This window comes from Ustilaginoidea virens, chromosome 2 (assembly GCF_000687475.1).
Source record: "Ustilaginoidea virens chromosome 2, complete sequence".
NCBI classification, from domain to species: domain Eukaryota; kingdom Fungi; phylum Ascomycota; class Sordariomycetes; order Hypocreales; family Clavicipitaceae; genus Ustilaginoidea; species Ustilaginoidea virens.
In genome coordinates this window covers 5,393,120-5,407,981 of record NC_057317.1, presented here as the reverse complement: position 1 = coordinate 5,407,981, position 14,862 = coordinate 5,393,120, and the positions used below count along the sequence as shown (strand labels likewise).

The 14,862-nt window shown below is 43.2% G+C and overlaps 3 protein-coding genes across 3 annotated transcripts; 1 reads left to right on the top strand and 2 right to left on the bottom strand.

Annotated features, from left to right (window-relative positions):
- Positions 1-874: 874 nt before the first annotated feature.
- Positions 875-1,570, bottom strand: UV8b_03216 (uncharacterized protein; the record flags this gene model as incomplete). Its single annotated transcript, XM_043140714.1, has 3 exons — positions 875-1,114; positions 1,190-1,458; positions 1,516-1,570. The coding sequence occupies 3 exons, from the start codon at positions 1,568-1,570 to the stop codon at positions 875-877; spliced, it is 564 nt and encodes a 187-aa protein (XP_042996648.1).
- Positions 1,571-2,306: 736 nt separating this feature from the next.
- UV8b_03215 (uncharacterized protein) lies at positions 2,307-3,940 on the bottom strand (the record flags this gene model as incomplete). Its single annotated transcript, XM_043140713.1, has 3 exons — positions 2,307-2,540; positions 2,606-3,488; positions 3,642-3,940. The coding sequence occupies 3 exons, from the start codon at positions 3,938-3,940 to the stop codon at positions 2,307-2,309; spliced, it is 1,416 nt and encodes a 471-aa protein (XP_042996647.1).
- Positions 3,941-5,196: 1,256 nt separating this feature from the next.
- On the top strand, positions 5,197-9,935 carry UV8b_03214 (uncharacterized protein; the record flags this gene model as incomplete). Its single annotated transcript, XM_043140712.1, has 13 exons — positions 5,197-5,373; positions 5,446-6,372; positions 6,440-6,574; positions 6,623-6,689; positions 6,748-6,879; positions 6,930-7,801; positions 7,864-8,017; positions 8,093-8,425; positions 8,490-8,572; positions 8,630-8,764; positions 8,824-9,056; positions 9,116-9,585; positions 9,649-9,935. The coding sequence occupies 13 exons, from the start codon at positions 5,197-5,199 to the stop codon at positions 9,933-9,935; spliced, it is 4,005 nt and encodes a 1,334-aa protein (XP_042996646.1).
- Positions 9,936-14,862: the final 4,927 nt, after the last annotated feature.

Below are 14,862 nucleotides of genomic sequence, written 5' to 3'. Positions count from 1 at the left end.
GAAGCGCGTGCGACTCAACTTGATCTGCAAGGGCCAGCTTATAAGTTGCGTGTTAGTATATCCGTAATAACAGATGCGCAACTTGGAGACACACCAGATAATTCCAAAAATAATTCACGCAAAAAAAAATAATATCGTTTCGAGTCCCAGCACGACGAAAGCGAGAAGTCTCTCTCACCAAGTCAGCTGGCTTGTATCAGGTAATTTTTGTTCCCTTTTGGTAAGGTAAGAAAGGAGGGGTACTGGCGGGGTCACAATCGAAGTTCAAATTTGGAATGTGGCTGACTGACTGTAGGTACCTAACTTACTGGAGGGGCACACAGCTGACCTAGCACACTGCAGAGTATCCGTACATCACATAATGAACAACGTATTTGAATTAGCTAAGTTCTTTTAGTTCTTTTTTGGATATTTATCTTTAACTGTATGTTTAGGTATAGAGGGCTAGTTTCATACTAATAGAAGAGCTATATCATGAATTATGATCACCCTTAAGTATGTAACATCGATTGCTCTGATCCGAACTTATCAGCTATCGAGTTTGTCTCGAAGACGATGATTTCGCAAAATAACAGCAATAAAATGCTTAACAGACCGGATTAGCTTTTTCGATGAAGACGAAAACGTTCGACGAATTTCAGAGTAGTTGCCAGTATACGAGACAACCTGACAAATCAATTCAACCGAGTGCGCAAGACCGAGAAGGGCGCAGAGTATGAGTAAATTGCCATTAATAGCGCACTCTTCAACCGGCTATTTCTGCTCAAACGAATGCAAATAAAATCATGGAAATTGCAGTGATTGCGCATATGCGTGTGCTTAAGTTTCCCAAGGGTCGACGAACAAGCTGCCCGCAGCCAAGCCTCTGATGCGATTACATTAGAGCGCAGTTACTCTTTTCTGGAACTTCGCCAGGATTCTGTGATTTCTGGATCTGTGCAATCAGGAGCTCAAAGGCGCGCCCGACATTCTCGTTGTACCGCGCGCTCGCCTCGGTCCAGCCGCATTGGAACTTCTCTGAAAGCTTCCTCCCTTCTTCGGGGCTTACTTGACGTTGCTCGGGCCGTAGGTCGCTTTTATTGCCCACAATTACGATTGGGACCGATTCGCTTCCCTGGAAGAACGGTCAATGTTTAGGCTTCATTAGCCTTTTCCGCCTTGCGTAGCGCTGAGTTTTCATAACACTCACCAGGTGATTGAGGATCTTCTCCCTGATTACTTGGATCATCTCGAACGAAGGTAATGATGAAACAGAGTACACAAGCATATAACCATGTATGCCAATAAAATGCTTTGAGTTTAAGATGCTGTATTCATCCTGCCCAGCTGTATCGACAATCTCGGTAGCATAATCTTGGCTTCTATATCGAATCGTCTTGCTAAACGTGTTCTCGATCGTTGGATAGTAGCTATCAACAAAATGACCATCGACAAATTGCACAGCAAGAGAGGATTTTCCTAGCGAATCGTCAGTACGCTTTCGGGAAATATGCATTTGCAATCATTTGGACTTACCCACGGATCGACTGCCGACAATCGCGACCTTTCTCTGCTTTGGTGCTGCAGGCATCTTTAGGTCCAATATTTCCAACTGGCGGTCGGAGGCTTGGGAATATCAATCAGCTTTGCCACCTGATTCGTCAAAAGAAAAACTATAGCTATAGCGGTCGTCACTGCTGCTTTCGCGATTCGGCAAACACGTTTTCGTCGAATTCCTAGGATCAAGATGTCGTCTGTAACTTTCCCCATCAGCAATACGTAATGCAAGCTAGGAGGTACCTACCTCCTAGGTACCTTACCCACTTGGGCGTGCTAGGCTAGGTTCCTCATACCTTCTACTACCCGCTAGGAGGTACCTACCTCCTACTCAGGGAAGGAATGCGGGTTCCATAGCCGGGGGATCTTGCCGCGGTTCTTCTACCTAGAATTTGAATGCCGAAGTCGTCTGTGTCCTGTGCGACCCGGAGGAATATATGCGGTAGGACTTCCCATGCTAATGCGGGTGTTTCGGGTATGAGTGTCAGTTCAGCTGGGCGATTGTAAGGCTGTGTTTAAAAGGAAGCGAAGATTATCTGCATCAATGTTTGGGCAGAACAGATCAATTGGGGTCTTTTGACGGAGGGGTCGAGGTGACGCTCAAGTCTATTCAGTGATGAGATGTGCTTTGGTATTCGAATCAAAGTCATTGCAGCATAGAGATCCAATATTACCTGGTTGCAAATTGAGCTTTCTAGTACTTTTTAGCTGCATTAAACCACCGTCCATGCGACAACCAAGGCGTACTTCTTGGTTTCTTGGAAATTTTTTTACCCAAGCTGCCAAAGTTCATCCAGCAAAGTATCTAGGGAATAGGCCTTGCTATCCACTGCTTTATACATAGTGGCAAACTGTTGGATTGAACCCCTGAGGGTTTGTAGCCCGCCTGGTCCAAGATAATGCTCGACCTGCTTTCTGACCTGGTCAGAAAGACACATGTATCCGAGTAGCAAAGATAGGTACCCGATAACTACGCTAAGCTTTGACTTCTCAACAGAGTCCGCCTGTATAAAATCAGCCAAAAGAAAACAGAGAATAAGATTTCAAGGTGTCCGAGCACAAGACCTACCTCTCCAACAAATTGCTGATTTTCCTGCCAGAGTCTAATTAGATCATCTATCGCCTCCGCATCAACCATACTTCGTGCTGAAGGACAATACTCCATGATATTAATCATGACACCAAGCATCAGCAATAGCTCATCGTATTTCTCGCTCTTCAACTTCCCAGCCACTATAGCACCTTGAACATCGGTGAATAAATCGCCGATGCTGCAGGCTAGTCTCGTGGAGAGCTCAGGGTCCCCAAAAGCGGCGGCTTCAACTTCCGTGTTAGTGGTATTAAGAGCGAGTTTGAGAATCGCGGAGTCAAGCTCCGCGCGCCCGCTAGGCCATTGCAGGAAAGCCCTTGAAAGCAGTCGAGCGATTCTTGCAGGGTGACCACCGTCACCGTTCAGTCTTGGTGCGACTCCAGCACTAGATTGCGTCTCAAGTGTAAAGACGGTAAGGGCGTAGTCCACTTCACTGTAGGAGCCTTCTTCGCTCGCCCATGTTGCAACAGATATGATATCCTCTTGGGAATCTAGCAATATCTGATCTAGTAATCCTGCATCGACAGAACGGCTAAGCAACGCCATGAGCTGCAGCGACACAGTCCGTGGAGAAATTACGGCAGGTCGGTAGCCATGCCATATCGGTAGTCCTTGCAGGATAGCCTTGACCGCCCCAACCGATGATCGTGACACGCAAGATATGTTCAAGCTCTTCTGAGACGCCACAGTAACAATGTCGTCACCGACCCGGAGAAGAATCGCCAGTAATTTACCAATACCATCGCATGCGAGCTGACGGAGTAAATTGGGTGCTGGACTGGAGGTTAGGAACGAGAGAAGGGCAGACACGAGAGCAAAGCCACAAATAAGATCATCTTCCTTTCCGACACCCTGAGCAACCCTATCACGAGAAGTATGGTCTCGAAATTGGGCCATAAATTCTTTCCGCTGAAGCTTCTGCACGAGTTCACACAGAGCATTTCTTCTCATGAGAGATGAGTCCTTACTCGGTAAACTAATTCTCGAGATTAAGTCGTCCATTTCGTCTGCGAACCTATTCTTCGCGCCGGCACGGCGTAACTCGTGAACACTTTTGATGGCTGGTTGGGCGTTATTCTCTTGGGCGTCAGACTCATCAAGTACAAATGCATCTGTTGGCGGTATTGGCATCGCAAGTGGTTCCGACAGGACGGGATCCAGACCATCCTCAATACCCCGGCCCGCACTTTCAAATACATCCGTAGTTTGTGACTCATTGACAATCCTGCGAGACTGGCTATATGTGAATCGGACTTTTCTGTTGCTCGGTGTTGTACCCCTGCGGTCCACGGCTCTCGTGCGTACGTCTGGCATGGAAAAATTTGTGTGAACGTTTGTCAAATGTCCTTCCCCCCCCCAGACTTTTAGTGATTCTGATTCGTCGAAATTCGCATCTTCAGCTAGCAATGTCCTTTGCGCGGCTAGTGTATCAATCAAACGTCGTCGTTGCCGAGAACGAGAGATATTTGATCCTTCGCTCACTCCTTTCACTAGGAAATCTGAAGATGGGGGGTTCGTGATAGCTGGACCGTGTGTTTTCGAAAACTGTCTCAACCATGGTTGTTGTACCGTAGTATCGAGGTTTGTTTTCTGTTCCATATTATCTCTCTTGTCGCTTTCTGGCGAGTGCGAGGTATGAAGCTCTGTTGATATTGCGACGTCTTGATCATGATTCCACGTAAATGCCGTAGCATGATCCCTCTTGCGCAACTGTCCAGTAGTCAATGAGGAGCCAACGACAGATGATTTGAAAGTAGATCGAACAGCAGCATTCGGCGGATTGCCAGGAAGTGTTTTTGATGGGTTTGACGGCTCGTGTGTACTGTTGTGGTGATGTGGTCTAGAGTCATCGGGAGAGTGACCAAACTTAGATTTCGACCAACCTGGCTCAGCATCAAGGCCAGCTATCATGTTGGATGTTCGTTTACGTGCAAACGCGCCATATGTTATCAACTTTCTCTGGCCCGCACCGCTGATGGGGTTCGTTTTATGTCGCGATGCCATCGTCTGCAAAGAAGTAATCGTAGATATGGGGGATGAGTTGTGGCCGTGGCCAAATTGACAAGTAATCTAGGACATCGATCTTTCGTACAAGTACGAGATTCTTCAACAACTGAGAATGAAAACCGATATACAGCTATTTAGGAGTATGGGAGGTTAGATCATGCAAGGTGAGAATACAACTCAATGTCACAGCAACGGTCTCAAGTGTGGCACTAACTGAGGTCATGGTGGATCCAGGCGCTGCAACTCATTGTTGGACTCTGGAGGCCCTGGCATTGTTAGGGACAAATATTATATACACGAGCATATACCTGTAGGTACCTGTAATCTCCTCAGCTGTCCACTAAGATAGATACCTCTGAGGTACCTAGAGTACCTAAGCCATAATGCTCGCTGCATGTCCTTAAGTATGGGGCTGCGTTCGACAATCCCACCAATGAAAGCCAGGAGGTATGTAACAGCTTTTAACAAGTTTCGCCCCTATTACAAAAGAAGGCAAAATATACTCACATATAGGCCAGCACCTCCCACTAACAAGAGAAAGAAGGAAAATGTTCGTCATATAGATGATATGCTACGGAGACCTTGGCAAGCATTTCACCGAGATGGACGATGATAGGAGCGGAAGAAGAACTCATGAAGACGGAGCACGCAGCTCAGATGGGCCAGTAACTATGTACCGGCTCAATTCCAATCAAAGCATCCCAAGCGTCTTTGAAGATGTTGAAATGGCGCATGATGAGGTAGGCAACGGCTACCCACTTCTGCAAATCAGTAACATATCGACGCAAGTAGGCTAACTGAGCGGTGTGAAGCTTTTCTCCGGCCCCGTCGGCGAGAGTTTGCCGACCAGTGTATCCGCGTTCTCGCATCGCCGCGCGCGAACAGATTCTACAGCTAGCTTTACTTACTATGAGGAGCCCGAGCCATCTCCACAGGCAGAAGACGAGCAAGACATGTTTGCAGGGCTTCATGAAGCTTTCGTGCGACGGAGTGTGAGTGAGATTGGAGACCTGGAATTTGGTGTCGAGGATGACTCTGTCGACAATGAATATTCAGTCACGCCTGGTGATTACATGCTTCGACGTTGCTCATCGACAATTTCAAAAAGCTCCGTACACGCACGTCTTCTCCGAAGGGACAGTATGGCCACAGTCACCAGCGCTCCTCTGAATGGCCGTTCCAGCCAGAAGATTTATATGGCAAACGAAGATCTCACCATTGTCGTCGCAGGTTTTAGGACGAGTGCAATTGGTTTTCTATTGTACATAAGCTTATGTCTTTTGTCCGCAGGTCTAGCATATTTGCTTTTCCGCTGGCTGCCACGCTGGTATATCACCATAGTAGGACGATCTTGTCCGTTGAAAGATTGCCAATGGGCAGTCGTCGAGAACCAATGGAGCGAGCTGGTCATCATACAGGTAAAAATCCAGGAATATGGAAGACCCGTTTCTTCCGTGTTTGGAGTACCAGAAAAACCTTACCTATATGGTCTTGATGATGAGAACGATCCCCTTGTAGATCATTTGCGCTCTTTGGATTATCGCTATATTCGACTGTATTTCCATCCCACCAAAGACAAGTTTGTCATGTCTTCGGGATGGAAAGACCCTGAATGGACAGATGCCCGAATTGTCCGAGCCGGGCTGAGCAGTGATGAGAAGTTTGCGCGCGAAGTTGTATTTGGCTCTAACTTGATAGATATCGAACAGAAGACGGTTGCCCAGTTAATGGTGGAAGAGGTAATTCATGCCTTGGCTTTTACTGCGAATCTCGCCAGTTTTCTATGAGCTGACTCGTCTGACCCAGGTCCTTCACCCGTTCTACATATTTCAGATTGCTAGTTTGGTGCTTTGGTCATTGGATTCATACTACTATTATGCAGTATGCATATTTACAATGTCTGTTGCCAGTATAACGGCAACCTTAATTGAGACTCGAGCTGTAAGTTGGCGCATCAGGGCTATTCAGTCTGTTTGCTGATTCCATAAGACAATGAAACGTCTTCGCGAAATCTCCAGGTTTGAGTGTGATGTTCGAGTTCTTCGTAATGGATTCTGTATGTGTCACTCGCGTCCCGAGGGAGTCGTTCGATACCGTAACTAATTTTTCTGAAGGGAAGTCTGTGTCATCTACCGACTTGGTTCCTGGCGACATCTATGAACTGAGCGATCCGAATTTATTGCAGTTCCCAAGTGATAGCCTCCTGCTTACTGGAGACTGCATCGTGAACGAGAGTATGCTTACAGGTATGAGCTCGCCACATACCGAGCTTCAGAGAATCAACTGACAGAAAAAGGCGAGTCAGTACCTGTTTCCAAACTTCCTGCCACAGATGATACCTTCCGCATGATGGATCTTGCAGCGTCCTCCGTTGCCCCTGAGATTGCACGTCACTTCCTATATTGTGGCACAAAGATCATACGGACAAGACGACCTCAAGAAGATCAGGACGGTGACGCAGTAGCTCTCGCCCTCGTCGTCAGGACGGCGTTCAACACCACGAAGGGTGCTCTTGTACGGTCTATGCTTTTCCCCAAGCCGTCGGGCTTCAAATTTTATCGCGATTCCTTTCGATACATCAGCATCATGGCCCTCATCGCCGCGTTGGGCTTTATTGCATCCTTTGTGAATTTCCTGCGTATGGAACTTGCGTGGCATTTGATTATCACCCGGGCTCTCGATCTGATAACGATTGTTGTTCCCCCAGCTCTTCCAGCAACGCTCACTATCGGGACAAGCTTCGCACTTTCGCGATTGAAAAAGAAGCAGATCTTTTGCATCAGTCCACAGAGAGTCAATGTTGGAGGCAAGCTTGACATCATGTGCTTCGATAAAACAGGTACCCTGACAGAAGATGGACTTGACGTGCTTGGGTTACGTATTGTCTCAGAAACCGACAATACCTTCACTGATCTGCTGTCGAGAGCGCCCCTATCAGGAAGCAAACGTGTTGAGACTGGAAACAAAGGTGCCATGAAAGCCGCCCTCTACACCATGGCAACATGTCACTCTTTGAGAGCCGTCGATGGAGAGCTGGTTGGGGACCCACTCGATAAGAAAATGTTCGAGTTTACCGGCTGGTCCTTCGAGGAAGGAAGTCAAGGGGCAGGAGAAGGTGAAAGCAATGATCAAAGAGGCCTGACGCCATCCGTTGCTCGGCCACCAAACGTATGGACATTGTTGAACCAAGTATACCACTGCCATTAAAACGCTAATATTCGGAGATGCAGAACGTTGTTGAGTTAGGCATTTTGAAGTCATTCGAGTTTTTATCACAACTTCGACGAGCGAGCGTCATTACAAGACAGTTTGGTCAAAAAAATGGTGATATTTTCGTCAAGGGCGCACCCGAAGCGATGAAGGAGATCTGTCGTCCAGATAGCTGTAAGCTTCCATTCCTCTTTGTGAAATTTGACTTCTCGATGGATAAATGTGAAGAAATTTACTGACGTGCTCAAGTTCCCCACGACTACGATGAGTTGCTTTCATACTATACTCACAAAGGTTACAGGGTGATTGGTTGTGCTACGAAGCACCTACCCAAACTTAGCTGGGTCAAGGCGCAAAAGATGAACCGCGCTGACGTTGAAAGTAACCTTGATTTCATTGGCTTCGTTATTTTTGAAAACAAATTGAAGCCCACAACAACCGGCGTTTTGAAAGAGTTACTCAAAGCCAACATTGCCTCTGTAATGGTTACCGGAGACAATATCTTAACAGCTATCAGTGTGGCCCGTGAATGTGGGCTTCTAGATCGACAGGCACACTGTTTTGTGCCCCGTTTCAGTCGAGGTAAATTAGAAAATACTTTGGTACAATATTTTATTGGTTGAACAGTCATTCTAACTGTACTCAGGCGATGCTCGTGATCCACTGGCAGAACTGCAGTGGGAGAGTATTGACAACAGCCAGATGTGTCTAGATAACTCCACTTTGCTTGTAGGTTTCGATACAAACCATATAGTCCGGCAGAATGACCGATTGACATTCTTTTAGCCACGTCCAGCACCACCCGAGGAAGACGTGTCTCTTCCATATGATATATCTAACTTACGAAATTACTCTCTGGCAGTAAGCGGTGAAGCTTTTCGCTGGATCGTGGATTATGCCTCACCCGAAATTCTGCGACGGGTATGTTAAAAGGTTCCCTCTTAACTTCACCTGCGTAGCTGATGTGCTCCGTTGAACAGATTCTCGTCCAAGGAAAGGTTTTCGCCCGCATGTCTCCGGATGAGAAACACGAGCTTGTGGAGAAATTGCAGAGCATTGACTACTGCTGTGGCTTCTGTGGAGACGGAGCGAATGACTGCGGAGCTCTGAAAGCTGCGGATGTTGGCATATCTCTTTCAGAGGCCGAAGCCTCTGTTGCGGCCCCATTTACTTCTCGTGTTTTTGATGTTCGCTGTGTTATTGAAGTAATAAGGTTTGTTGCTCTTCGCCCATGGCAATCCACTTCTCAACTTGTGCTGACACATTTGACAGAGAAGGAAGAGCTGCCCTAGTGACAAGCTTCAGCTGTTTCAAGTACATGAGTTTGTACTCAGCGATACAGTTCACGTCTGTGAGCTTCCTATATGCGAAAGCATCTAACTTGGGGGACTTTCAGTTTCTCTTTATTGATATGCTACTGATATTACCTATCGCTGTCTTCATGGGCTGGGCTGGTCCTGCGCCATTCTTGTGTCGCAAAAGACCAACTGCTGATCTGATTTCCCGCAAGGTCTTGACCCCTCTCCTTGGACTTATGGCGCTCTGCGTATTTATCCAAGTGATTGCCTTACTAACTGTGAGAGAGCAATCATGGTATAAATCACCCAAAGTTGGTCATGACGAACCAAACATAAGAAATTCAGAGAACACGGCTCTCTTCATGTCTTCCTGCTTTGAATACATATTTTCTGGGATTGCGCTCAATGCCGGGCCACCATTTAGAGAGAACAATATGAACAATTGTAAGTTGTAACTTTTGCCATTCAAGGGCCACAAGCTTACTCGCGTGGCTAACATCTGCATAGGGCCATTCACTATAACGGTGGCAGTTGCTTTACTTGTCACGGTTTACATGATATTTTGGCCCGCTCAATGGGTCCAAAACTTAATGGAGCTCAGTCACATCGACTTGAACTTCAAACTATTTCTCATGTTGCTGGGTGTAGTATATTTTATTCTCGCCTGGACTTGTGAGAAGTACTTCGCCATTCCTATAGCAGTGACGGTTGGGCATGTGAAGCGACGAATCACGGGTAAGGCTAAGAAGCGCAAGCAGTATAAAGAGATACGAGAGAGAATGTGGGATTTGTAAATGACGAGGCTGACCCGTGGGCCATACCGGTGAAGTGTACGGAGTACTTGTGATGGCACTGACAGCTTGATGTTGCCCTCCTGTGCACCCTGTGACCGGTGTGAGTGGCTATGTTACATATGATACGAAGCATTTCAGCAACGTGGCTAGATTCCTTGGAGTTAGCAAGCTGTCAGGAAACTTGCAGAAGAACAACTATATTGTAAGAAGGTTAACAAGTACTGACTGATTAGTACTTGCAGCACCAGCTATTTATAGTAGGCACGGGGGTAGCTTTAAGGGGCTACTGGTCTCTCGGTTATATATGCCGCATCCTAGCCGAATATTCCTAATAATTATATAAATCCACTGATATCTCTGCTGACACACCACCCTAAGATATACGTTATTGAGCATATCCTACTATATAGCCAATTCCTATAAATAATAAGATAATAAATAGAACGATAAAAATCATTATTTAGGCCTAGTCTTAGCCCTAGCCTATCCTATAACTAATATAGTATAGCTATTATACTAGATAACTTATACTTTATATAAATAATTACTTACTAGATGTTTAATATTGACCAATTTAACTAATTTTAGCTTATTTAATCTCTTTGATATAATATAGCTAAAAGAGATACTAAATGCCCTCATATAGTCCCCGTATAATTCTTATAGCAATTCTAAAGCAGGAATAGGAAGTCCTAAGAATAAACAAATCTTTTAGGCCCTTTAGCCGAAACTAGTTAATAATTATTATATTAATGTTAAGAGCATTCTTTCCTTCTTTTTCTTCTCCTTCTCTCTCCCTTTTTTTGCTCTCTTTACTGCTTTTTCCCCCTTTATTTTTATCCTACTCCCCCTTTAGAACCTCCCCCTCCTACCTTTGGGCCAAAAGAATCTATAGCAATATAGTATTATTTTTTTTAAGCGCACGCTTAATATATATATATGTATTACTCTAGCTAAGCTATCTAGGGGGGGATAGGTCCTTATCTAGCCTAGTATTAATACCTCTATATCTAATCTATATAGGAAACCCGAGTGCCAGGAGGAAAACCTATATATTATCTACAGTCGATAGTATCCCTTTAAGTTTAAAGGGGATTTACTATATATTACAAGGAGGTATCCTATTGCGTAAGACTAGGTCTAGCAGTAGGGCTAGGAAAATATAGATAATAGGAACGCCTCGGTAGGCGCGGTAGCTTGCATTAGTGGTTATTGGTTTGGCTCTGGGGTGGGTATGCATTAGGTCCGGCGTAAGTAGTATTATTAGGTAGGGGTAATAATGGTGATATTAATATTAAGTAGGCAGCGGTAATATAGTAAGTCGCGCGTTTTATTATTATTAACTTTATCTAATATAGATTAGGGCAGCTGGCGGACGGTTAAGTAATCTAGTGTAGGTATATAGTGGTATAAAGTCTCTTTTACCTGCCCTACTTTTTTATTTCTTTTCCTCTTTCCTTTTTATTCCTTATTAAAAATTACTAAAAATTTTCCTTTACTCCCTTATATATAGCTCCGTCTCGATTGCGCTACTATAGCTTTTATATACCTTTTATACTTTAAAATGCCGAATATTCTAAAGTTAGGTCTTAGTCTAGCTTGAAAATAGCTATATTGTCTCTATATATGCTATAGTACCAATATAGCTGCTTATTATTATAACTAATAGGGTAAAAGGTTTTCTTTAATTATTATCTACTTTTTACTAATAGTAAGTAGGACTTAGGGGTGCCTATTTCGCTTATGATTTGAAGTAGAAGCCTTATTATATTTTTAAGTATAATATTACGAACTATAAACCGGTAGAGAGTATATTTATATTATAAAAGGCTTTTGCTTATAAGTAGGAAGTAAGTATAGCAGCTTATTAGTATCTTTTAACTTTATAGCTAACTTTAGTAGATAGATAAAGACGAGTACTATAAAGTCTAGTAGGCTATATACCGGTCTATTATACCAGTTACCTTAGTTCCCTAAAAAGGCTAAAACGATTCTGCCTTTATAATATAAATATCGGTACTTATAGTTCTAATCGTATTTTTAGCTAATTTCTTTAGTTTTATTAAGAAAGGGGTTTTAGCTTTAGAGTAAGCCTATAGCGGGGGGCTTTAGCCCTTTTTTTCGTTTAAAGAACCTTAGCCTCCTACTACTACTAGTAATATTACTATATATATATATATTACTCTAGCTAAGCTATCTAGAGGGGATGAGTCCCTGTCTGGCCTAGTGCTAATACCTCTATGCCTAATCTATATAGAAAACCCGAGTGCCGGGAGGAAAACCTATATACCGTTCTTAATCGGTAGTATCCCTTTAAATTCAAAGGGGATTTACTATATATTACGAGGAGGTATCCTATCGCGTAAGACTAGGTCTAGCGGCAGGGCTAGGAAAGTATAAATAGTAGGAATACCTTAATAGGCGTAGTAGTATGCGTTAGTGGGCATTAGGTTGGCTCTAGGGTGAGTATATATCGGGTTTGGCGTGGGCAGTATTATTAGGTAGGGGTAGTAGCGATAACGTTAATATTGGGTAGGCAGTAGTAATACGGTAAATCGCGCATTTTATTATTATTGACTTTATCTAATATAGGTTAGGGCAGCTAATAGACGGTCGAGTGATCTAGTGCGGGTATATAGCGGTATAAAGTCTCCCTTACTTGCCCTACCTTTTTATTTTTTTCCTCCTCCCTTTTTGCTCCTTATTAAAAGTTATTAAAAATTTTCCTTTACTCCCTTATATATAGCTCTGCCTTAATTATGCTACTAAAGCTTTTATATGCCCTTTATTCTTTAAAATGCTAAATATTTTAGAATTAGGTCTTAATCTAGCCCGAAAATAGCTGTATCGTCCCTATATATACTATAGTACTAATATAGCCGCTTATTATTATAACTAATAGGGTGAGAGGTTCTCTTTATTTATTATCTGCCTTTTGCTAATAGTAGGTAGGGCTTAAAGATGCTTATTTCGCTTATACTTTAAAGCGGAAGCCTTATTGTATTCTCGAATGTAATACTACAAACTGCAAACCGGTAGAAAGTATAATAATATTATAGAAGGCCTTTACTTACGATTAGGAAGTAAGTATAGCGGCTTACTAGTATTTTTTAACTTAATAGCTGACCTTAGTAGGTAGATAAAGATAAGTATTATAAGGTCTAATAGGCCGTATATCGGTCTATTACGCTAGTTACTTTAGTTCCCTAAAAAGGCTAAAATAATTTTACTATCGTAATATAAATAATAATGCCTATAGTCTTAATCGTATTTTTAGTCGATTTCTTTAGATTTATTAAAAAAGGAGTTTTAGCTCTAGAGCAAGCCTATAACGGGGGGCTTTTACCCTTCTCTATATTTAAAGAGCCTTAGCCTCTTACTACTATTAGTAATATTATTACTGTTACGGGCTCGGGCTACGCCCGCGCCACAATGTGGCTAGAACTCGGGCTGCGCCCGTGTCTAGCCTAAGAAGGGCAATAGACGGAGTCACGGGACTATACTAGGACTCCGATATATATTATAATCGGGATATAAATAGACTAAATAGAAGGTTCCTACTTAAATCCTTTTCCTTCCTCTTTAGTCTATTTAATATATATTATTAACGCCTATTCGCAGCCGCCCTAGGGCTAATCCTTTATATTTAAATAGACTCAGCCTTACTATTATAACTCTATATTATAGAACCAATAATATAAGCGTTATACAATATCGAAATAAGCATACCTAATAAGACGGGGGCAGACGGCACAGGGTAGTAGCGCCCCTAACGTAATATATATACCTAAATGCAGTAACTCTCTAAGGGAATGCAATAGATTTAATCGCAAATAAATTCTTTATAGGCTTATCTCGTAGAGCAGGCGAGTAAACCCTAACCGGAATACCAACCGGTCCTAGTAATATAATAGGGCAGACTTATCCCCCCTATTACTCTTAATGCGGCTTATACCTAACCTAAATATAAGCCGATCTCAATAGGGGACCCTTTTAATAGCAAAAAGATAATATTTACTGCCTAGCAAACTTTTATATAATATAAGCTTAAGGTTAATAAGGATTTTATTAGGGATAAAAAGATATAGTAGATATTTATCTTTTAGAACCTATTTTTTATAGTCTAATTATAAGTCGCAGCCGGAAAAACTTTCGCGATTTCGCCCGCACCTAGGTAGCGGCATAGAACCGCCTCTAAAATCAATTCTAATATTTTTAATCGCTTTTTCTCGTCCGTTTACCCCCCTCACCTATAGCATATCGCGTCCAAAGAGTAGGCGCGGCAGGCGCAAATAAAGTAATAGATATCGACAGAGGGAATAGGGGCGGCATAGCATATAGCCGCCATAACCTTAATACCATAATCGCAAATTATATATAGTGCAACCAGTCCGAGACCGAACCTGCCTAAGGGCGGAAGCAACTAGTAGCCGATATTATTATAGATTTTATAAAAGAGCTTTAGGATTATATTCCCCTAGCAGTACTAAGAAGAGTGCGAGAGGCTATAAACTTTATAGTAGAGACTGCTTAGCAAGAGGCCGACCTAGGCAATATCTATACCCCTATCGGAACCCTTATATAGATAATCGAGACTGTAGTTAATAAGGCTATATAGAATCTCCTAAAACCTACTATAGCCCCTACTATATAGGCATCTATCGCCGTATAAAGGCTTGCAGCCGCTATACTACCCTAATATAGCCTAACTCCCTTTATAATACCCCTTTATATTTACTGCGAAGTCCTTATTAAAGGAAATACTATTAGCGAAATCCTCTAGAATTATACCCTAATTGAAATCGTTAATGCAATCAATAGGGCTACTACTAAAAGAGTAGTAATTATAGCCTATAGGCTCTATAGTAGTAATATAATTATTACCTTTAAAGAAGAAAAAGCGAAGTATATTATAGATATAACCTAG